General features: G+C 36.5%; 2 protein-coding genes across 2 annotated transcripts in view; both read right to left on the bottom strand.

The window, feature by feature from the left end:
* The window catches only part of TSKU (tsukushi, small leucine rich proteoglycan), a 167963-nt gene that overhangs the window by 31633 nt on the left and 111695 nt on the right, over window positions 1-24635 (bottom strand). The gene's annotated exons all lie outside the window — the stretch shown is intronic.
* ACER3 (alkaline ceramidase 3) overlaps window positions 1691-24635 on the bottom strand; it is an 84882-nt gene continuing 61937 nt past the window's right edge. The window contains exons 8-11 of the mRNA XM_081153084.1: window positions 16471-16572; window positions 14079-14183; window positions 9252-9297; window positions 1691-8713 (exon numbers count right to left, since the gene is read on the bottom strand). Of these exons, the coding sequence (XP_081009210.1) occupies window positions 8660-8713; window positions 9252-9297; window positions 14079-14183; window positions 16471-16572 (307 nt within the window). The 3' untranslated portion in view covers window positions 1691-8659. The remainder of the gene's footprint in view (window positions 8714-9251; window positions 9298-14078; window positions 14184-16470; window positions 16573-24635) is intronic.

The following is a 24635-nucleotide window of genomic DNA, read 5'->3' on the forward strand; positions in this document are numbered from 1 at the left end:
CTACAGTGCCTGCTTCAGGGGAAAGACAAGCTTTTATAGATGTTTGTAAACAAGGGTTCAGACTTATTTCCCAATCCCTTGCTTCATGACTAAATCCCAGCCCCATGATCCCAAGGGAATAATTTATTTATTGAGAGTGACTGGGCCTTATGGGTTTGGAGTGGCTAGACCACCTCATGGTCCTCTCTCCTGCTCTCTCTTCCCTCCCTGCCTCAGCTCCAGAGCCCCTTCTGATGTCACCATTGAAATACATTAGCTGCAGCTTCCTTGATGGCTGGGAGTGGGCTGGAGTGGGTTGATTCTTGAGGGTTTGGGCTGAAAGCATTTCTGTGAGAAAGTAAGCTAACTCCATGATCGTCTCCAGGGGAGTGAGTCAGAACAGAGAGGAGACAGGCTCTGGAGAGAGCAGGTAGAGGCCAGGCAGGAGTGCAGTCTGCTTGCATATTATGGCCCCTTGTAGACTATTTGGGTATGGTCTTTCTGGTTGTCACTGCAGGTGGGAGGCAGACACAATTTCACATAATCACAAAGTATTTTCTTAATAGGATAGCCACTTTGATTTGGCAAAAATTTTTGTTCCTCATTGTTATCTTTTTCAAAATTTATAATTAAGACAATAATGCCCTAGATCATTTTTTTCTCATAAACTTTCACAGAACTTCCAAAAAAAAAAAAAAAAAGCTGTGGTTTGGAAAACTAGGTGAATTGTGGGAAATCCTAATTTGTTTTACATTTTTAGATGGGACTTTGGTGATTGCCGAAGACAGAAATCACACACATGCGTGGCTTACGCAGTACTCCTTTCTGTTTCTGATCTGTCTCCCTTCGTGTGTAAAGCTGGAAGGTTCATGTGTTTACTCCAGAGCTTCTAAAGTTGAAAACACTGTGTATTTACAGATCATAAACACTTAATAGAAGTTACCAGATTTCCACTATGCAGCTCATTTGCTGAAGGTCTAAAGAAGGGAGGCAAATTCCCAGAACCAGAGTGAACCTCTGAGGCTTTGCAGGTCACACCCATCTCTTCTGCACATTCTTCTTCTTTCTTTTTGCTTTTAGTCTTGTAAATTACCCAGGCTTGGAGTCAAAAGGTACCACAGTATAGTTTAAGACTAATGACAAAAAAGTATAATTACTAAACATCTTTTCCCATGAACAAGAGGATTGCTGCTGGCTTACATGGCCCCCTTTGCTTGGAAACTGGAATAAGGTGTGTCCTGAGATGCAACCCTACCAAGGCGCATACCTTGACCAGCCGAGCAGAGGCTAGACTCCAGCCTCCACTACCCGCCTCCTAAACAGCTGCCTTTGTGCAGTGCACAAACTGTAACTAACCATGGTAACCCTGCCTTTATATAAATGTATCGATGTATTAAATATAAACCAGGGATGCAACACTGCCAGAAGTCTTATTTGAAATAGTATCATTTAATACTGTCACCCAGAGAAGGGTACTTTAATGCTGATATATAGACTAGATTATAGCAGATTAGATAAATATACATAATTCTACTATCTTCTAGAAAAATGATTGTGGCACTGGCAAATCAAATGGAAAAAGTTAATAAGCAGATCTGAGGATCACCTAAAAATGGCTAGTTCCTTATTTAGATTCAGTACAACCTATGTTTATTAAATAATTGCTAGCAGAACAAACATCTACCCCAAAATGAAACTAGGAAACCATATATTAACTTGAATAGTTTATCGGTTGGTCACATTGATATATGACTCAGAAACATTAAAAGTATGGTAAGGCTTGACAGTAAACAATGCCCGGTCAGTACATTAAACAGAAATTGATGATAGATTCGTGTATTAATGGGTATTAAACAATTTAGCGCTACAAAGAAGAGCCAAAAAGAAACAAGGGCTAATTGTAGAAAGGACTTTGAATTTTTCCTTTTGGGGAAAAACAAGCATGCATGACAACGACATAGCTTATTAGTTCCTTTGCAACTACTATGACACATTTTATATGGCATGAGAAAAACTGGTTTAAAGAGCTCAACTTTCTGGAAGTCAACTCAAAAGATGAATGCAACTAGCATTTTTCGACTTTACAGTATGGAACAGAATTTCTTTTATAACAAACAAAATCATGTAATTTTCCCAAAGGTTTAGGCACTTTGCAGCAGACTGTTCCCAGTCTAGTAAAACTATGAGGAAATAATTTTATAGTGTATTTAGACACAAATCTTATGATTACATCCAACACAAAGAAGCGAGAGATGTCTCAAATGTATAAAATATTTCATTCTGACAAATACACACCAAATCACCATGCAGAGAAGGGCAGTAAGAAGTACTTTGGGATTTCCACTATGGAGCTCATTTGCTGAAGGTCTCCCAGAACCAGAGAGGGAACCTTTGAGGCTTTGCAGGTTGTCTTCTTTTTGTATGTTTAAACAATACTGTTAGAATGTATAGAAAAATCATTCTTACTTTGCAGCCCATACAACTGAAGACTGGATTTGGCCTCTGGGCTATAGTTTTACCTACACCTGGTTACATGGGTAACTAAAATATTGTTTCACAGTGACCTGTGACCTTATTTAATCAAGTGTTCAAACCTTTTGACAACTTCCCAAATCAAATTCTAAATTAAGTCTTTTTTTACTTCTGACTTGAGATTTCCTGGAGGGTCCCTGAAAAATCTCAAAAGATTTGTTCTTTTACCTTGTACAAACAACAATGTTGAACTAATTCAATTTGATATGTGAACTTGCATAGCAAGCATTGTCAAATAAGAAGTGATGCTTAACCTTCCCTAGTTTATATTTGTATGGGTGTATATTAATATAAATAGTTCAGAAACGGAATGAAATTTTAGAACCTTTTAGTTTCATAGCTGTCCATATTATTATACCCTGGCATAATGTGATCAGTCATAACTCCAGTTATCTTAAAATGCTGAATGTCACAGAAACAACTAAATTTCCTTGTCAATTGTGTTATAATGAACTCTCATCAGATCTTTAACCATGGTCATTTAAAGCCTTTTGTCATTCACAGATATTTTACTCTGATACTTTTCTGAAAACTCTTGTAAGCAGCTATAGGCTTCATCTTCAACAAAAAAGGACTGTCTGAGAGACAATAGCAGGTACTCAGGGGTACAGGCTTCTGACATCATTGCTTACATAACTTTAAGATCACACCGCTAGACTAAGTAATGATTTCCAGAACTAATGGAGAAGCTCATGGGTTCATAAAACTACTAACCCAAAATTAAGACCTGGATTTATCACATGGAACTGAGTAGACCAATAAAGAATAATTGTTATTTCTTCTATGACTTTTGCTTGGAGTATTGCTGGCTGTTTAATGTCCTATTTTCCAGATTGAAGGAACACCTTTACTCTTAAGCTATCTATGACTTGCAGAATTTAGTAGATTATATCTTTGTAAACAAAAATGAAACATTTACCTTTTCTCCTTGCCCAATTCCTCCAAAATTTGGAAACTCTTATTGAATATTCTTATTTTTATGGCAATAGTTATCTGAATATGTTCAATAAGAATTTGTTCTCCTTGTAACAGGACAGAATTGGAAACACTGATTATATTACCAAGGCTTTGACTAGAATGTAATATTTGAGAAGATGTGCATAGAGTTCTAAGGAACTAAGGTTGACTTAAAGGGGCCAGTGCTTACAAAGCTCTCCTGGAAAACTGGCCTGGCACCCTTACAGGGTTCCCAGCCTTACAGGTAAGGAAGGCCACTCCATGGCAGGCCCAGGAAGCTCAGAACATTGTGGGAACCCTGAGGAGGGATTCATCTAAATCTGCAGGTGCTGCATGTGAAGTCTGATGGTGAGTTCTTGGCTTGGCTCCCCAGCCTCAAGGCTTTAAAAAGTACAGTCTGAGATTCCTAAATAAAAGTTCCAGCAAAACAAACTTTAAGAGGCCTATGTCATCAATTATTATTCTTGTATGTAAACAATCAGGCCAAGTATGATGAGACTAGACTTGTTTTGCAAACGAAAATAGTCTTACCCTGATTATCTTTGATAAAAATGAGGGTGATTATAAAGGGAAATTTTGTTTCAATAGAAAACTAGATTCTAGTCCTGTTCATACTCTTTGAGTTATTTACCTGTTTGTAAGCTGGATCTTGCCATCTTGTGCATTTTGTCAGTGATTAACATTTCCAGTTTTCTTCCACTCCTGACTTGGCATCACTAACAACTAAAACTGCCTTTTTCCTGAAGCCCTGCAAGCTGAAGCTGGACTACTTGTTATAACTGTAAAGGTTTTGTCACTGCCACAGTTCACACCACTCAAGAAGTTCACCAGAACATGGTTCTCTGAGCTCCAGGAAATAACCATGACTGTGAGGTGGTCACTACCGTCCTCATTCCACCATCTAAAGACACTTCAAGACCAACATCTAGAAATCCTTTTGACTGCCCCCGGGACTCAAAAATTGAGTTTATGATCTGCTCTAACTATTAATTTTTGTTTTCCCTTTTGTTTCTCTGTAAATCTATGTCTTTTCCTTTGCAGATCTCCAACTTCCCATCTTTTAACACAGATTGCTCCACAGCCACCAACTGTTAAACTTCTGATCTGTTAAACTTCTTGGGAGGTTTTAGACAGGGGAAGAAAAGGTGTGCAGAATACACCACTGTGGTACGAGAATTAGTTTGAGCTGAAGGCATGTGGGAATCAGCAATGCAGAAACAAGCCTTTTTTTCTGAAGTTCCTTTATCTGACTAAAAGTAGAATCTCCCAAAAGAACTCAACGGTCATAAATACTCTCCCCTGGGAGTTTCATACTACACCTGAACAGACATTGTCACAAAACTATCATGTCTCCTATCTATTCCCCTAAGGGCCCCTAATCTTTCCTAAATGTCATTTGTTTTCCTGTAAGTGCTCTTTCTCTCCCACCCCTTTCCTTATTAAGTCCCAAATTCTGTCTAGAGTCACATTTTCCCCTTAACTCCCGTGTAGGTATGTGAACAAGAGTCTGCCTTTTCCCTTGCTAATCTGTCATTTGTCAGGCCCCCAACTACTGAATCTGAGGATAGGGGAGAGATTTTTCCTCTCCAATAGGAGAAACTAAGTCCAGTGGCATGCTCACATAAACCTTGGCAATAGTGGCAACTTATTCCCATCCAGCAACTACACCTACACATTAAAATAAAAAAGTTTCCTTATTCTTGAAGGAAGTGCAACAATTTAAAAAACAGCACTGAATTTTTCCAGTCAGATAGGTATGGCCATTCTTTTTCTTTTTTTCCATTTTACAGTTCCCCCTGCCCCAGGTGTTTACTTTTAGCCAAATTTTGGTCATTATTTCCAAATGTTTACTACATAGTGAACAAGCTGTAATTTTAGACACTAAAAAACACGACAAAGTAATCAAATTAATTATATTATAGCACTGATATAAGATGTAAGACAGAGGTAGATCTGCAAATTGCCACATAGTTGCAAATTCCAATATAACTGGTTCTCCTTGAAACCTCAGTTTTACACAAATGTTTATCTAGTAGCACATCATAAATCATAGGGTTAAAAGAATTTCTTCTGTCATGAAAATGCAGAAAGAGCTAAAACTGTACACTTTTTTTTTCAAGAGCAAAGTAATATGGAACACATAAAACTCATAAGAAAACCTTAAAGTAAATTATTAGACTTTTAGGGGCATTGTCTAAATTTGGAAGGTGTTTGTATTAAAATAGAACTTCGTTTTTGCAGGCATTTAAAGACTTTCATGTATTGTGTACCTGAAATTTTTGGTCTTTTAATTTTCTTTGACTCACACCTCCTCTTCTTAGTATAAGAAAAATCCTTTTAGAGTAGGGAAAGCCCAGATTAACAGTCCTGGAAATTTTGCACTAAGGTCAAACCATAATATTTCACTGAATTCTACTAAACCAAATACCACTGTTTTGGGTCCTCATTTGTAGATTATTCAAATGAATGTTTCTCCTGTTAATGATCAATTTATATAATATCACAAGAATGAAAGATCACTTCAGGTGGTGGCAATGTTTCATGAAAGTACCAAGGTGGGGAGGAGTGATCAATCTGATTAACACAACCACTTTTCACCTAATTTTTCCTTAAAAAAAAAAAATTAATTGCTTTCAATTTTCTGAAGTGAAAATGACAGCATAGGAAAAATATTAAAATGTGCAAGCAAACTGTCTCTTTCATATCTTCATAAAGTATTGTTTTCTAAAATATAATTTGCTATAGGGCTCACAGATGAGCATCTTTCACATCAGGTGATATGCAAAACCATTATTTGCTCAGCAAGAAACAGGTTTGTGTGTGTGTTTTGTACACTCTAGTTAACAGGAAGTCTTCCAAGAAAATAAAGGGAAGGGAGAGGGGTAGTAATACAACCCTGTAATGCCCACCCAGAATCCTAGAAAGAAAAAACAAAGCCATTGACATAAAGACAATTTAGCATTACCCTGAAGGTCAGCAGTATTTCCAAAATACCACCTGTGGCACAGATACAAGGCCTTGAGTGTGCTAATACTTAGGTTGCTAAAAAGAGAGCCAGTGGGGCAAAAACTAATTTGGAAAATGAAAGAGACTGGATTTAGTCTCTGCCCTTTGCTCAACACTTGTAAAATGTTTCGTGTTGTCTGTTTTCACAATAGAAACAAGTCTTTGAAAAATTGGCCACAATGTTACAAGTCACCCACTGGTGTCCATGCTTCTCCAGGAAGGTGCTGGACAACTTTATTCAACAAGTGATGGCTGAACTGCTATTCAACAAACTGCTCTAAAGGGCTTTGCTCAGGGTGTGCTCTCTATGCCCTTACTGTGACTTTAGACTTTAACTGCAACACCTCCGTCTCCCGATGTTTAGCAGCATTACCATTAAGGAGTTGCCTCTGTTTCTATATATAGATTCTTTAAGCAGAAGTATATCTTGAAGGAAAAGTACAAAAGACAATGGTGTGAAACAAACGGAACTCATTAAAAAATGTAAGATTGCTGACAGCCTAGGTAGCTGCACATGAAATGTACCCAGAAGTCAGACTTTTGTGGTAAAAGAAATAACAGCCTTATGGGCTGTGTGTTGTAACTGTTCAGTCTCATGTTTTCCTAAGGCACGACCAAAGTTGTTTTTTACATTTATGTTTTAGCAAGTACTTTTCTAGCTGGAGGGTCATAAAAGTAGGTGGAAGTATCTGCCTAATGGCATGACAAGGAAGATAGCATTTGGACTAAAACTAAGGCCAGTAGGTGAAGAAAAAGAATAAAATTTGTACTGGTTTTAAATTTGTACTAAGGCTACTTACTGAGTATTGGAAAAATGACAGAGGTGTTTAATACCTTTGCAAAATAAAAAGTGTCCTTTTGAAGCTGTAGCTCAGGATTTCATCTGGGATAATGTCACCTACCATGTGGTAAAAACAATCTGGATTTTATAATAATATATAAGCAAGAAAACGTCATAAAAATGCTAACTAGTGTAGAGCTACAAATGTGGTTGATATATGAATAAAGGGGTCAAATCCAGGTGTTATATTTGTGAAAAGTGATAAAATTTGTTAGAATTCAAATCTAAATTAGAACTAGCTGCCTTACAATGATATTTCACTGCCATTTTTCAGCACTTTGACTTTTGGGAGTTCTGTTACAAGTTCAAGTAAGTTAGAGCTGTTCTCAACCCTGAAATCTATTTCCTTCAAAAAAGGAAGGAGCAGGTATTCTAATAAGCTTTATGTAAATAGGATCCTGATCATTTCTCTGGGCATAACCATGGCCTCTCTGAAAACCGGAAAATGTTGCCTAATTTAAAAAGCCAGAGTATAATGACATTCATTGATAGGGTTACATAAGTTATGCTAGGAGGATGGAATATGGTAGCCAGACCACCAATGTTTGCCTCGCCATAAAAACAGTAGCAAATGTAAAGATCTGCAAAGATAAAAGGAAACAGAACAACCATCTTTAACTGTCTGGAGCTACAACATTCTACAGGTGTCCTCATAGCCTTCATGAAGGTTGCAAGATGACCGTCCCACACTGACTGGCTGTGGCCACACACAGACAAGCCAGAGCTGGGATGCGATTACCCAGTGGCAGGTCTGAGCTTGCTCATGACACTCTGACTAGCACAGAGGCAGACAGTGAACAACTACCAGAATCCCACTGATAGCTCTTTTCTTGTTGTTTTTTTGAAACCTTGGAAAACCATCCATGAGGTTACAAATATAAATCAAGGCTGACACAACTAAGTGCTGGCTCATAGCTGGCCATCTGGATATGGGGTTTTGCCAGCCTAGTTGTTTTCATTATTTAACCAAATACTAAAAAAACTATAATTCACATGCAACCCTTGCCAAAAAAAGAGGAAATGGTAAATCTCCTATGATAAGCACAAACTGTTAACCTGTTAAGAAAAGCCCAATTTTTCTAGAATTCAAGTATATATAGACATACCATGTCTGTTTCCTTTTAAACATCTTAGGGTGAGGAGAACAAATGAGATAACAACATAAGCTAAACATCCAACAAGCCCCACTCCTCATTCTCTGTGTGACTGGCAGCGTTAGTAAGAAAGCCACTCCTTTGCTGCGATGGTCATGATATATTTGAACATGTAAATCTTAAGGATTTCCCTATTCATTTGGCCGGGCCTATGGTAGGTGTTTTTTTGTTTTCTTGGTGGAATAATTCATCAGTGCTTCCTGAGAGGCTCAAACAGGATCACTGGCCAGATTCCGAAGAGAAACTGTTTGGAAACAAGTTGGAACAAAATGAAAGAAGATAAAAGTTTCCATATATATTGTCCCTGAAAAAAATGAGAAAGAACCCATGGGCTATGACTATAGTGCTTGGTAGGTTTGCTCGTGGTTGTCCTGGAGGTAGTACCAGAGCACAATATATTTTTTCCAGGCTTGCAACAGATCTCAGAAACTATGCTTACTTAATTTATTTAAATGTATTAAGCATCTACTTTGTCAAGCATGGAGCTGGGCATTAAAATCATCTCATATCCTTAAAACAACTCTGCAATGTAGCTATTAACAAGTCCATTTTATTGTTGAAGAAACTAAGGCTTAAAGAGAAGAGTCTTGCCTAAGGTCACAGAGCAGTAAGTGGAAGAATTAAGATTCAAGAGCATCTGGTTCCAAAACTTGTACTCATTCCATTACCTCTCCACCCCACCCCTTCCTCCATCCCATCTTTCCAATATCCCATCCCCCCAACACACACACACACACACACACACACACACACACACACCCCTCCCTATGAAGTGGACTTACCTTTACTTTTGGCCTCCATCTCAGGTAAAGTGTTCTTGTATATATACTGAAAGAAAAGGGGAGGGGAGAAAGCTCTTTAGACTGATTTTTAATCCATGCAAACTGGAGTAGTGACAAATTTAACATTAATGCCTATGTATATGTAAAGAATAAGCAACACTGGTATATCTTTTGTTCTTTTAGCAATGTTGGTTTTTTTTTGAGTACCTACTCTGTGCAGAGCACTTGGCAAGATGCTAAGGGAGAGAGAAATGATCAACTCTCATACTGTGACCTCAGGATGTTTGCAGTTTAGTAGGGAGCATTTCATTCATGTTTTATAGGATTCATATCACAATTGCCAGTTTCATCTTTGAAGATATATGGTAGTAAGGGTTAAAGCAGAGTATTAGAATATTTTGAAAATGGTTATATGAGCTCTACAGATTATAATACAGGTATAAAACAAACAGGAAGGTAACAGAGCTTTTTTCATAGTATACTTTAAAATATACTATGAGTTCTAAAGTATACTTTAGACCTCTGAAGATATCAGAGTCTAAAATCAGTACATATAGCAAAGGTAAAGTTAACATAAAACTTTCCACAATATACAGCATACGAATTTTTGTATAGCACACTACTTAAATGTATTTGAATAGTAATATAGCGTATCATGTGTGCATATGCAAAACATAACTTTATAGTGTGAAAATTTTTCTCTTTTAAACAAGAGAAAGAAAAGGTGATAGAGCATGTATAGTTGAATTTGTGTAATTTAATGTGGCTATAATGTCACTGTACCCCAAAAGAGAACTGTAAAGGGGAGTATCAAGTATTATGAAGAATACTCTACTGTCTTAAAATATAACCCCTCTGACAGTTTTTCAGATGTTAATCTCTAAAAGAAAGCTGCCACCTTTTCCCTTTTCTTTAGGCAAGAACTTGGACTGGGGTGGAGAAGCTCTGGATTCCAACCCTTGCTGTTACCTCCATCACTGCCAACTACTTAAGTACCTATACTAGTGGGGCAAGCACTGGACCCAGGGCTTTGCACACATTTCATTCTTTAAAAAAATATATATATATATATATTTTTTAATCCTTGCCTGAGGATATTTTTTCATTGCTTTTCAGAGGCAGTGGAAGGGTGAGGAAGTGAAGGGGAGGGGAGGGGAGGGGAGGGGAGGGGAGGGGAGGGGAGGGGAGGGGAGGGGAGGGGAGGGGAGAAGAGAGAAAGAGAGAAAGAGAGAGAGAGAGAGAGAGAGAGAGAGAAGCATCGATGTGAGAGAGGCACATTGACTGGTTGCCTCCCGAATACACCCTGACCTATAACCGAGGTATGTGCCTTTAGCTGGAATCGAACCCTTCAGTTTGAGGGCCAATTCTCTAACCACTAAGCCAATCTGGCTAGGGCCACACATTTCATTCTTAAACAACCCTACTACATGGGCATTATTATTCCTGTTTTGCATATGAGAAACGGTCTCAGAAAGGTCAAATATTCCATTCAAGGTGACACAGCTAGTAAATGCTAGAAACAGGACTTGAATTCAAGTTCTGTATAACCATTAGCCAACATATTATACTCTAACTGCCAAGTGACCTTGAGCAAATCACTTCTCTCTGGGCTGCAGTTTGCTTCACCATCAAATGAAGAAGTTATATTAGATGATTTCCAAGGTTTCCTAGATTGGTTTGGGAAACAGAAAAACTCTGGGCTCAAATCCAGGCAATGACACTAAGGATCATGTATGAGGTACTTGACTTTTCTGAGCTTCTCTTTCCTCAAGGATAAAACAATACCTGCCTTATAGGACTATCATATAGGAGGTAATACATATCAAGTGCCTAGCCCAGATGAGGTTATGAGCTAAAATTCAAACTTTTTATTATAGAAAATTTCAAACATAAACAAAAGTACCTATCACATAAAGTTGTTAAAAAATCTTCTTCTCATATTTGTAGCATCTGTAATAATGTTTCCTTTTACACTCCTGATACTGATTATTTATGGTTTTCCTCTTTTCTTCTTGTTGAATTTTACCAGATATATCAGTTATTAAATTATAGTATCTCAGCTCCAAATCCACCCTTCTATATTCTGTTTGTGATGCAGGAGCTGAGACTACAAACCACACTTCTGTATTGACAAATGCTCCCAGATACTCTGCTAATAGAGGACATTTAAGAGTCACTGCAAAGCTGGAGGAGAAAGAAGGGAGTTCTTCCTGTTTTATTTTCATGAGGGGCTGTTGGCTTGTGGTTCCTGTTAACAGCATCCCAACAACACTTTCTCCCTGTGGCGGCAGCACTGTGTTCCTGGAGCAGTAGTACCCTTCTTCAGAGGCCTGGGTTTCAGCCCAATGGGGGTCTCTCCTCTGAGCTCAGACACCAACATCAGCTGAGCAGTGCCTCCTCTTCAGACTTGAATTTGGAGACTCTAAATTCTTCAGTACTCCTCCCCTCAAGAGATAGAATCTACATCCCTTCTATTTAGATCTGTGACTCTGACCAATAGAGTATGGTGGAAGTGACGCCATGTGAACTGAGACTGGGTTAGGAAAGGCCCTGTTACTTTTGCCTGGTTCTCTTGAGATGTTCCCTCTGGGAAAAGCCATCTGCCAGCTATGAAGGCTGATTACATTGAGGATGAAGTGACCACGCGTAGGCAGCTCTAGTTTACAGCCACAGCTCCTAGATGACAGCCAGTATCAAATGACAACCCATGTAAGTGAGCCATCTTGTACATCTATTCCAGCTGGAGCCTTCAGATGAGTGCACCCAGATCTGACATCTGACACCAGCCCTATGAGACTCCATGTGGGGACTGCCTAGTTGAGCCCTTCCAAATTCAAGACCTACACAAATGTGAGCAAAATAAACTGGTTTATTTTAAACTAGTAAATCTGCAGTTGTTGTGTAACATTAGTAAGTGAAATATGCTGCCTCCCACTCCCTACTTCTTTTTCTAGAACTCCAATTAAACATGTCAGACACTCACTTTATCTTCCATTTCTCTTCACCTCAATTCCATATTTTTTGTCTCTGCTGCATTTAAGTAACTTTTTCCTGATCTATTTTCTACTTCATTGATTCTCTCTTCAATTGAGTTTAATCTGTTATTAGTCCTGTACACCGAGTTTAGCATTTTGGTTACTACAGTTTTCATTTCTAGAGATTCTATTTGGTTCTTTAAAAAATTTGTTTGAAGAGTTTCTTTTTCTTTGAACTTGTTAAGTTTATTTCTTCAAGCATAGAAACTGACATTATTTTAATAATCCCTGATAATTCTAATATGTGATATTTTTACAGGTCTCTTTTTGAAAAAAAATTTTTAATCCTTACCCAAGGATATGTTTATTGATTTTATTGATTTTAGAGAGGGAAAAGAAGAGAGAAAGAGAGAGACAGAGAGATAGACAGACAGACAGACATTGATATGAAAGAGAACTGGAAACCTAGGTATGTGCCCTGACCCAGAATCAAACTTGCAACCTTTCGGTGCATGGGACAACACACCCAACCAACGGAGCCACATTGGCCAGGGATCCTTGGGATTTCTGGGCAGTGTTAAGGTGCTAGGTTTTTCATTCTTGGGTTCACTTTATAGTTATTCTTGTTTTTCCTTTTCTATCATGTCAATTTCCCCAAGCATTTTCTCCCATATCTCTTCCCTTTTAAATTAGATATTTCTCATAAGATATGGGCTGAGAATTCAAATAACCAATGTAGTAAGAAGTCACAAAAAGTAAATTAAATATACTTAGAGTCAGAGTTTAAAGAGCTCTTCCATGATTAAGCTCTTCACAGCATGAATTGAGGATTCCTGTTTAGTTGTACAGAATTTTTTTAAAATATACATATAATTCTCAGGTAGTTATATTTTAGATAATTCAGGTTGCCTAAACAAGTTGGTCTCCAGATAAGTGAGATGCAAATGTTACTTTGAAAAGGTATTCTAAAAATTTCACTTAAGTAAATTTTCACATTGGTGAAAGAAAAAAAATTTTCCCTTTCTACAAATATTTCAGCTCTCTTAATTCTTGAGAAGAATTTAAAATTAAACATAGCCTGATCCCCTAATACAGAGCTCGATATGTACACATTCATTCATTAAATCATTTAACAATATATAATGAGTGCTTACTATGTAACAGGCATCATTCTACCCTTTTGGGAGAGTTGCAGTGAATAAGATAAAGTCCCAGCTGCTCTAAAAAAACCTTACAGTCTAGTTGGGGAGGTAAACAAATAAATGTATAACTGGTTATAAATGCTTTGAAGAAAAATATGACCTGATGCGGGGAAAGAATGATATGGAAGTATTATTTGGGTAGGGTGATTCGAGAGAATTCTGATTCCACTGTTTTGTTAATGGCTGACCTCCAATAGACTCTTTATTAGGCGAGCAGGGAAAGAAAAGTGGCAACCAATTTATTTTAGGGAAGGGGGCAAATTAAGCAGGGGACTTCAGATACTCACATTTTCCAGTCCCCTACTAAGGGGATCTGGGCACTTTTCTTCTTAAATTTATTCTCTGATGCTGATCAACAAAAAATGGAAATATTTACATTCTACTTGTACTAAAAAAAGTTTATATCCTACTTGCATCAAAATGTAGATCATGTGTCAGAGGTTAGTTAGTACAACTGTCTCACTTTAAGGCTGAGAAAACTGAGCTTCTGAGGGGAAGGGAATTGCTTAAGGTCACCCAGTAGCAGAGGCAAAGATGGAACATAAATTCCTGATTCTGTATCTGACATTTTATACTTAAACAACATCCTATTTGAAGAATACAGAAAAAAACAACATTGTAATACTAGATTTAAAAAGTCTATTTCCTACCTGAAAAGAATGTGAAGATAAGAACCAAGGCCAGTTAAAATATGCCACCATGCATGAAATTGTGTAGTAACACCTATAATAGGTGGTACCCTCTTTCGAAAGTTCCTGTGAGGAGAGGGGGTAAAAATCACCATGTTAATTTAAATAGATATATATTTAGCAACTAACGCTGACAGTCTTAGAGCATTTTGAAATGCCATTCTCAAATATGGCAGTTACTTTATTTCCTCAAGTCTGCTGTATTATTTTCCAAATTGTATTTTCAGGAATAGTATTCCTAGCAAAAGCTCCACGAAAAATGACTCCGGTCAAAATAAATGTGGGAAACAGTACATAGTTTATTGCCCTCTTGGAGATCTGTGATGCATATTAACAGATTAAAAACTCTGAAGTCTTACCATAATTAAAAGAGTTTACCTTCATTAATTTTTTTTCAGGTAACCTACCTACCCTTTATTTAGGTATTATCCTATTAATACCTTATGGAACAAATGTTTCCTGGAGAACACTTTGGGAAACACAGGTCTACTTAGCTATTCATGCACTTATGGAACTACATACATGCTTTTCCTACGCCCTGCATACAACCATTACCTTAAAAGTGCATCACACAGTCTATAAAGTTCTTTTGTATCTATTATTTCATTTCATAGGGAGTCTCTGAGGTGGGTATTATTAGCTTTGTTTTACAGATTAGGAAGCTAAAAATTCAGAGAGATTCCTCCGCTTTTTATTGAATTTATTGGGGTGACATTGGTCAATAAAATTATATAGGTTTCAGGTATACAATTTTATAATACATCATTTGTATACTGTATTCTGTGTTCACATCCCCAGTCAAGTCTCTTTCCATCAGAGAGATTAATTGAATTGTCCAAGTCACTCTGCTAGTGGAACAGCCAAGTCTAAAATTCTAGATCTTTTGATTAAGTGTATACTATATTACTATTCTCATTTATTAGAGGGGGGAAAATCAACACAAAACATCAAATTATTTTTATAGATATCCCCATGAATTTTTGAGACAATTACCATCTAATTTTGAGACAATTGCCAGCTCCAGTGGGGTTTCTGATAGGTATTACTGATTCAGAACCACTTGATTAGATTTTAGGTTTCTAAGTAAGGTGTGTTACTTGTTTGCTTATGTACATTAAAGTCTACACTTACTTAACTTTTTATTATGGAGAATTTCAAACATGCAAAAGTAGGCAAAATTATAATGTATCCATTACCCAGTTTCAATAATTATAATTTATGGTCAATCTTATATCATCTAAACTCTCATCCACTTCTCCCCACTATCCCTATTTAAATCCCAGATGTTATATCATTTTATCTCTAAATATTTCAGTATGTATCTCTTAAAGATTAAAACCTCTTTAAAACATAACCATAATATCATTTTTCACACCTAAAATATTGACAATAATCCTTTAATATAATCAAATATTCAATTACCAAAGTTCCAATCATCTCATAAACTTTTTTTTTTTTAAGGTTGGTTTGTTTGAATCAAAATCCAAAAAAGATCAACACATTGCACTTGGTAGATATGTCTCTTAAGTCTCTCTTAATCTATAGGGTGTTCCCCCAAAATGTATACACACACTTTGAATAATTATAAAGGCAGTGTTTATTAAAATACATTTCATTTTCAAAATTAAGCTATCAGCTGCTAAAGTGTTGTATACATTTTTTGGGATACCCTGTAGTTTCTTCTCCTTTTTTTCCTCCCCTCTGCAGAGACCAAGTCATTCATCCTGTAAATTTCCCACTGTCTAAATTTTGCTGATTGCCTCTCTGTGTTGCTGTTCAATATATTCCTCTGTCCTCCATGTTTATGCAAAACTGTTAACTCACAGAATTTTGAATTGGAAGGACCCACTATTTTAATTTATTTAACACATTCATTTTAATGAAAACTGAGGTCCAGAAAGATAGTGTTTTAGTAACAGACTAGGGTCCTGAGACCCAAGATTCAAACTCCAGTTAATACATAATTGCTTGCAAGATGAAACAAAAGGAACACTTGCCTTTCTTATAAAATAGCATTAATTATATGAGAGTACAAAATTATATACATGTATTTCATATCCTTATTTCAAATCATTATTAAGTCTTCAGTAAAGCAAATTAGGCAGATTTCAAAGACCTAGTCAACATTTGATTAAAAATCCCTACAGATGTTACAAAATATTCTTAGGTCTAATTTTTTAGGTAATTTAAACAAGTCTACCCAGAATTTAACTTTATTGTATTGTACATATCTTTTTAATTTCAACAATGGCAAAAATTCCCTTCAGGGTACTAATAATTCTATATGCCTATGAAACTCTGCGTAATAGATTGCTTCCAAAAACATTTCTCAAAGACTGAAAATGTATCTTACCTCAGTGAATCACAGAAGATATTATCTATGTTCCATAATAAAAATCCTAGTAAAAATATACCCAAAGATGTATAACCCAGTCCTCTAAGCCATGGATAAACCCTGTGGAAAAATAAAAAAGCACAATTAAATTTTGTCAAGTCATGTCATGATCAGAGCTTGAAGTCAACACTTTCCTGAGAAAGAAAGGTTTTTGTTAGTATTAAAAGCAAAACCTAATAAATTCTCTAATACATCTGCCTATTACAATTAGCCATTAAAGGGTACTGGGAGAGAACGTGCCTCTAAGGCTTGGCTAGGTATATCAAGAAGGCAACTCAAAAGCCCCCAGGCACTTCATCAGTCCCACAGAAGTGCAAGGGGAGTGGTAGAACAGAATTAACATTGAGTCACCTGCTCTGTATCAGACACTATAGTAAATTAGACACACACTACACACATACACACACACAAATAAAATCTTCAAATAAACCCATAAACCCATGAAGCAGTTATTATCCTTTTTACTTCACTGATAAAAAAACTGAAGCTTGGTGAGTTACTCAAAATAATAGCAGCTTATATGTATATTTTAAAGCTGCAATGAGATTTCATTGACTTACATTAAAATGCATATATTTAAAGTGTACATTTGTCTCAATCTGGAAAGACCACCTTTCACTTTCCAACTGTTTGGTACTAGTAGATAAAAATATGATTTTTGAATATTGACTTGAATTTTGCGACCCTGCTGGATTTCACTTATTAATTCTAGTTTTTTGGTACATGTCTTGTGATATTTTCTGTACATGATCATGTCATTTGCAAATACTATGTTTGTATAGACCTTCTATCAGTATAATGTTGAATAGAAGTGGTGATAACATATATAGCCTTTATTCTCTAAAAAAAAATTAAAAAAGTTATCTTTATTGATTTCAGAGAGAGGAAGGGAGAGGGAGAGACAGAGAAACATCAATGATGAGAGAGGGTGATTGATCGGCTGCCACGCATATGTCCCCCGACTGAGGATCGAGCCTGCAACCCGGGCATGAGCCCTGACCGGGAATTCAACCTCGATCTCCTAGATCCTAGGTTGATGCTCAACCACTGAGCCACGCCTGAGCAGGCTAAAAAAAATTTTTTTTAATCCTCATGCAAGGATATATTTTTAGAGAGAGAAGGTAGAGAGAAATATTGATTGGTTGCCTCCTGTACGTGCCCTGACCAGGAATCGAACCTGCAACCCAGGTATGTGCCCCGATCAGGAATTGAACCCACAATCTTTTGGTGCACAACACTCCAACCAACTGAGCCACCTGGCCAGGGCTCCTTTTTTTAAAAGTTTATTGATTTTTAGAGACAGAGGGAGGGAAAGGGGAGAGAGAGAGAATTGAGCCTGCAACCCTGGCATGTGTCCTTGACTGGGAATCAAACCAGCAACCTCCTGGTACACGGGACAACGCCCAACTAACTGAGCCACACCAGCCGGGGAAGGGCTCTTTGTTTTAAAGAGAAAATTTTAAAACATTTCATGACTAAATGTGTTAGATGCTGTAGAGTTTACAGCTTAGGAAAGTTCTATTACTAGTTTGTAGTTTTATTTTGTTTAGTTTTAGATCATAAATAGCTGTTGAATTATATTAAATGGTTTCTCTAAGTCTATTGTTATGTAATTTTGCTTTTTTATTATTATGAATGACACGAATAGATTTTCTCAAATATTTTATTTTAATGATAAGTATTTGTATATAAATGAATGAAAAAGGTGATTAAAAATCATTAGGAAAGCACAAGCCTGATGATAAAGGTTCTCAGAGAAGGTGAGGGTAAGAGAATCATAATCTGTCTTGAATTTGTTTCAGGGAGTTTATCATAGCCCCATTTGGGGGGAGGCAAGAATGAGTTCCAGGTAACATAAGGCCTAACGCTGGGAAGGCACCTGGCAGGGTTACAGTGTAGACGAGTGCTGAGATGTGACAGGAGTATGATCAATAAGAGCTGGATACTATTTCTGCTTCTAAGCTTACTTACCAGGGCCAATCTTCAGCTCTCAGCAGTTCAAAGCAAAATTCTTCTGTGGGGTGAAATGCATGTCTGGTTATCCAGGTAGCAGGGTACACAGGAAAGAGTTAAGAACTTCATCAGCACACGGGCCATGCAAGCTAAGAATAGTCTTTCAGGCTGTTCAAATGACCTGTTCCAATTTTCTTCCTATAGATCTTTGCACTGAACATTCAGAATGCATAAGGTCACCCAACTTCCCTGATTTCAGTATAGTATTCACATGCTCAATTGTGCCTGGTAAAATCCAACCTAGAGACATTGTTCATCCTTTCCAGAGAATAAACCTCTAGACTTTTGCAGTTGCTCACTGGTATTGAGTGGGCAAGGGGATCTAATAATTTAACAGTCTCTTAAAGCTTTTCTTTTAGATCCCTCTTGCATCTTCTTTTCCAAAATGCCTGTTGCTGTTAATGCCCAATACTTGAGAAAATTCTCTGATGAAACTGGAGGTTCTTGGCTTAGGAGTTGGCTTTCTTAGGTTAGTTAAAGCAGCAGTAATCCACCTATTTTCTAGTTTATGCCTTTATCAGTCCCATTCTTTATTTCTCTTTGGGTTTATTCTGTTGACCTACTTTCTAATTATTGAAGTTGGATGCTTGTATCATTATTCTTCAGTTTCTCTATTTCTAATGTAAACAACTAAGCCTATAAATTTCCCCCTAAGATCCACTTTAACTACATCCTACTTTGATTTTGTAGTATTTTCATTATGGTTCCATTCTAAGCATTTCAATATTTCTATTATGATTTCTTTTTTAACTTGTATTTAAAGTGTGGTTTTAAATATATATGGGCCAAATATATGGGCTATTTTGACTAATCCTGTTTTAACTAACTGTACTATAGTTGAAGAACAAGTTATGAATGAGTTTGTTTAACCCTGTTTTAAAGCTAGTATTGGATACATTTAATAATCACTCCAGGTATGCTTGTGAAGACTGTGCATTCTTTACTTTTTGAGTGTATTAGATCATTATGTTATTGTGTTACTCAAATTTTACCTAAACTCTTGTTTATATTTTTTAGTCAATTACTGTGTTAAAATATCTCAGCATGATGTTTTTATCCATTTCTTTTTTAAATTCTGACAATTTTTGCTTTAAAATTTCCATACAAATTTAAGATTGCCATTTTTTCTAGTAAACAGAATCTTTTAATAATAATGTAATGAATGCATTTGTTTTAAATAATGCCTTAAATATTGTTTGCCTTTTATTAAAATGGCTAGTCCTTTTAGTCAATATTTGCGTAGTATATATTTTTATATACTTTTCTTTCAAAATTACTGCATATTTGTTTTAACTGTGTGTCTTATGAACAGTATATATTGCTGAATATATTTTCCTGTTTGACAATCTTTATCTTTTAATTGCTTAGCTTTGTCCATTTACATTTACTGTGATTACTATTTTGAATTCTTTCTACTCCTTTATTTTCTCTTTATATTTGTCTTGACTTTTCTTTGCTTCTATTTTCCTCCTTCTCCTGATTTCTTTTGGATTAGTTTTCATAATCCCATTTAACTTCTTCATGTTTTTGAACGTTACTATAAAATCAATTACTGTTTTTAGTGGTTACCAAAAATGCACACATAAAATCTAAAATTAATCACTGTAGCACCCGCTCCCCAAATTAAAAAACACTCCTTAGAAACTATATAACTAAGATTATCCTCTTTGTATCTCATATGTCCACCATTTTCGTTCCATTTTTTAAAATCTTTCAAATTAGATATTACTTTAAACAGTCACAATATTTTGTTAAGATAGTCCAATAAGTTACTATTTTTTTCTTTCACTGTTCTTTCTTGTATCTCTGAGCTTTCTCAATTTTCGTCTTAAAATGTCTTTATTTTACATTTGTCTTTAAAAGATATTTGAGTATACAATTCTAAGTTGATGTTAATTTCTCTCAGCACTTTGAAGATAACAGTCTACTGTGTTTTGGTTTCCACTGTTGCTGTCGATATGTCTGCAGTAGACTATTATTCCTTTGTTGGTAATATGTCTTTTATCTCTGCAGATTTTTAAGATCTTTGACTTTGGACTTCAGCAATTTTAGTATGTTTTTTTCAGAATTCAACCGTAGATAATCTCTATTTAAAGCAGAAAAGAGTTTAGTGCTTTCAATTCCAACAGAAATACTGAATGAGCAAGATTTAGGCTCTCCATGAATGATTTATGAACATGACCACAGAATTATTTTGCCAAGGAACTTTTTTCTTTTTCATGTTTAGGAAGCTGGAGAATTGAGAAGCCTCTGGACCGACCATACCATTTTAGCTATAATTCACAACCAGGAAGCTGCTATCACACCTGTTTGTTCCACAGCAATAATATGTATACCCTATAACAGTAAGTGGATGCCTTACACACTACCACTTCTCTCCCTCAGCTTGACTTGGTTCTGAATTCCAGTCTCATGTGAATACATGTAATTGGCAGAACTTGAATGTACCTGGACTGGAACCTTACCTGCAAAGGAAATATGGGAAATAAAGCTTTTAGCTTTTTAGCATCTACATTATAGGAAGGCGCACTTGAAGAGGTCTGGAATGATGCTGAGAGAGCTAATCTATCACATCCGCCATACCTGAGAAATATTTCCTTTCATTTATCCTGCTTGGGAATTGTTTTTAAAGCTGAAAGTCATGGCTTTTATCAATTCTAGAAATTTCTCACCTATTATCTCTTTGAGTATCTTTTTCACCCCATTTTTGCTACTGTCTCCCTTTGGAACTGCAATTAGAGTTGTTTCTCTGTGAAGCTTTATAGTTTATTTCTTTAGACTTGCCTTCCAATTTAAATAACTGTCTTTTCAACTTTGTCTAATCTACTCTTTTTTTGTCTAATCTACTTTTAATTTATCCATTAAGTTTTTTATTTCAATGATTTTTTTAAATGCAAGAAGTTCTTTAATTCTTTTTCAACTTCATTTTTGATAATCTACTGTTCCTTGGTCAACTTTTCATTTTATCTTTTATTTCATAAATATTTTAAAAATACTTATTTCTGTTTCAGCATCTGATTTGGGAGGTTTATTTCTGCTGTTTTCTGTTTTCTTCTGACTTTTGCTTATGGTAGCTTGTTTCCTCCTCTAGACTTGGAATTATTAATTGTGTGCACATGTTTGATCACCAATTTGTTAAAATCTTGAGAGGCATACATTAAGGGTACATTTCTTTGAAGATAATTTGCTCTTGCTTCTCTAAGATATGCTGGGACTCTATAAAAGCTGGATTAGTTTGAGGTTAATTTTACACTTTGAGGTTTCCTAGACAATGAGGGTTATATACATTTGAATCCCAAATCTGTGTGAATGCAGAATAGTGATTACAAATTTTCAGGATAGTCATTTTCCCTACCTAAAACTGAAGATGAAAAACAAGTTATTGAAGGGCAAATTTTTTTCTACCCAGCCTTTCACTAACAGTTTATCTCTTTGATGGTTCTGGCCTTATGTCTACATGTGTGTGGTGGTGGGGAAACAGTTCCAAGTGCCCATCTGAAACATGCCAAAAGCTTTGTCTTTCATCTCTCTTGAAGCTATACAAACCTAAGACTCTGATTTCCTGGTACCTGCAAATACCTTCAAGTTGATCATGATCTCAGAACTCATTTGTCAGTCTAGTTTGAAGCCCCTTCTTTGGATTTGATGCTCTGGAATTTTCTTTACATTCTTTTGAGCTCAGCTATGAATTTAAAAGGACGTTTGGCCCTGCCGGGTGTGGCTCAGCAGTTGAGCACTGACCTAAGAACCAGGAGGTAGAGGTATTATTCCCCATGAGGGCACATGCCTGGGTTGCAGGCTCAATCCCCAGTAGGGGGTGTGCAGGAGGCAGATCAATGATGCCTCTCTCATCATTGATGTTTCTATCTCTCTCTCTCCCTCTCCCTTCCCCTCTCTGAAATCAAGAAAGATATATTAAAAAAAAAAAAATGACGTTTGTTGTAATTTACCCAGAATTTCTAGATGTTTTGTTACAAGAGAGATTTTCAGATATTTTGTCAAACATTAAAAGAAACAAAAGTTTTAGAGATTCGATATGACTTAAAAATCTTTACTAATAAACATTATTCTGAGTTCCAGGGGTTACCAAGATAATAAGACTTCAAGAAACTTATAATGTAGTTGGGCAGACAGATAAGTAAACAATGAACAGTACTAAATAAGATAATCACCAAATGTTGATATAAGAAAGAAGCTGTGGCAAGGCAGGTAGAAAAAAGATGTTTTTATTTCATAGGACTTACACTGTTACGTACTTTTTATAGGTCTGTCATTTGTGTTTCTAAAAGTATTGGTATCCTATCTACCAGACCTGATTTTAGGTAAGGACTGTTTTGTGGGGGTTTTTTGTTTTTGTTTTTGCTTCTTTACATTTCCCTAAAGTGCCTGGATTAAAAACAGAACAAACTGGGGATTTTTGCTTCTGGGAAGATGAAACAGGCATACTTTTCCCTATTCTTCCCACTAAGTACAATTTAAAAGCTCTGAACATTATATATAAACAAACATAAGGAGACCTTGAAAGATTAAGAGAAGAAAGCAGACTGGTTAGGGACTCTGGACCTTAGTAATGCTACAGTAATAAGTTCCATGTGTTTTCTTTTTGCCTCATTTTTCCAGACTTAGATCTGCAAAACCTAGGAACCCAGAACTGCCTCTAAGCACACACAAAGAAAAATAGCCCAACTAAAAAGCCTGTTCTCTCTAGCCAAAGGACCAGGAAAGAGGCAGCCTAGCAAGAAATAAAAATTACATATTCGATAGCCAAACACCACAGAAAAAACGATGGTCGCACCCCCCCATCCATGCTGCAAAGTCTGACTGGGAGCCTAGACTTCCCTCCTCATCAGACTGTAAGAAAGTACCCCAAGCTCCTTCCAGGCTAAGGGCAAGTAGGGAGGGGCTGGGACTTTCACCCCCATCCAAAAGTAATGAGCTCCCTACTCCCTGCAGTGTTAGTGGAGACCACATGGGAAGCCTGGACTTCCATCCTCATGTGACAACAAAGTGTTCTTCTCTCTCCCTACCGTGGTGTGTCAGAGTAGTGTGTCAGAGGAGACGTATTGGAGAGTCAGAACTTTCACCACTGGCCAGAGATAAGGTCATATCACTGAGGTGTCAGTGGAGGTCACATGGTGAGAAATAGTTAGGCACTTCTGCCCCTCTCAACCAGGGTGGAATCAGGAAGGCCTAGTAAAAAAAATGAGAATTCTACCCCAGCCAGGCAGTAATGAGGAGCTCCTTTCTCCACTGTGTGCCAAAAGAGGCCTAGGAGGAACCTAAACACCAACTACTATTTGCCAGTAATAAGGTGGCACTCAGGGACCTGTGGGACTAAAGATCTAACATTCATGTTATTGGTGTCCTAGAAGAAGAGGAGAAAGAGGATGGGGCTGAAAAAGTACTTGATGATATAACGGCAGAAAACTTTCAAATCTGTACCCCCACCTCCAAAAAAAAAAAACTATTAAAGAACTATAAACCCACTGATTCAAGAAGCTGAGCCAACCTCAAACAAGTTAAACTCAAAGAAATCCACATCAAGACACATCACAGTCAAACTTCTGAAAACTAAAGACAAGGGAAAAATCTTGAAAGCAGTGAGAGAGAAAAAACACCTTACCTATACTATAGGGGAAAAACAATCTGAATGACAGGATTTCTTGTCAGAGAACTTGGGAAGCCAGAATGAAGTGGCACACCATTTTCAAGCTCTGAAGAAAAGGAACTGTTAACCTAGAATACTGTATCCAGTGAAAATATCCTTTAGGAATAAAACAGAAACCAAGACAGTGTCAGATGAAGGAAAGCTAAGAGATTATGTCACCAACATATATACCCTAAAAGGATGGCTAAGGAAGTTTTCTAAACAGAAAGTAAATGAGAGAAAGAATTTTAGAATATTAAGAAAGAAGACAAATGAGAAGAGTAAAAATGTGGGTAAATATAATGCATTTTCCTTCTCCTTTGGAGTTTTAATATTGTTTTATGGTTGGAGCAAAAATCATAATACTGTCTGAAGTTATAAATGCATGTAGAGAAAATATTTAATATATTTTAAATGGGACAAGGAAAAGGCACTGTTATGGGTTGAATTGTTTCCCCTCAAA

The sequence above is a fragment of the Miniopterus schreibersii genome, assembly GCF_964146895.1.
Source record: "Miniopterus schreibersii genome assembly, chromosome: 12".
Taxonomy (NCBI): Eukaryota; Metazoa; Chordata; class Mammalia; order Chiroptera; family Miniopteridae; genus Miniopterus; species Miniopterus schreibersii.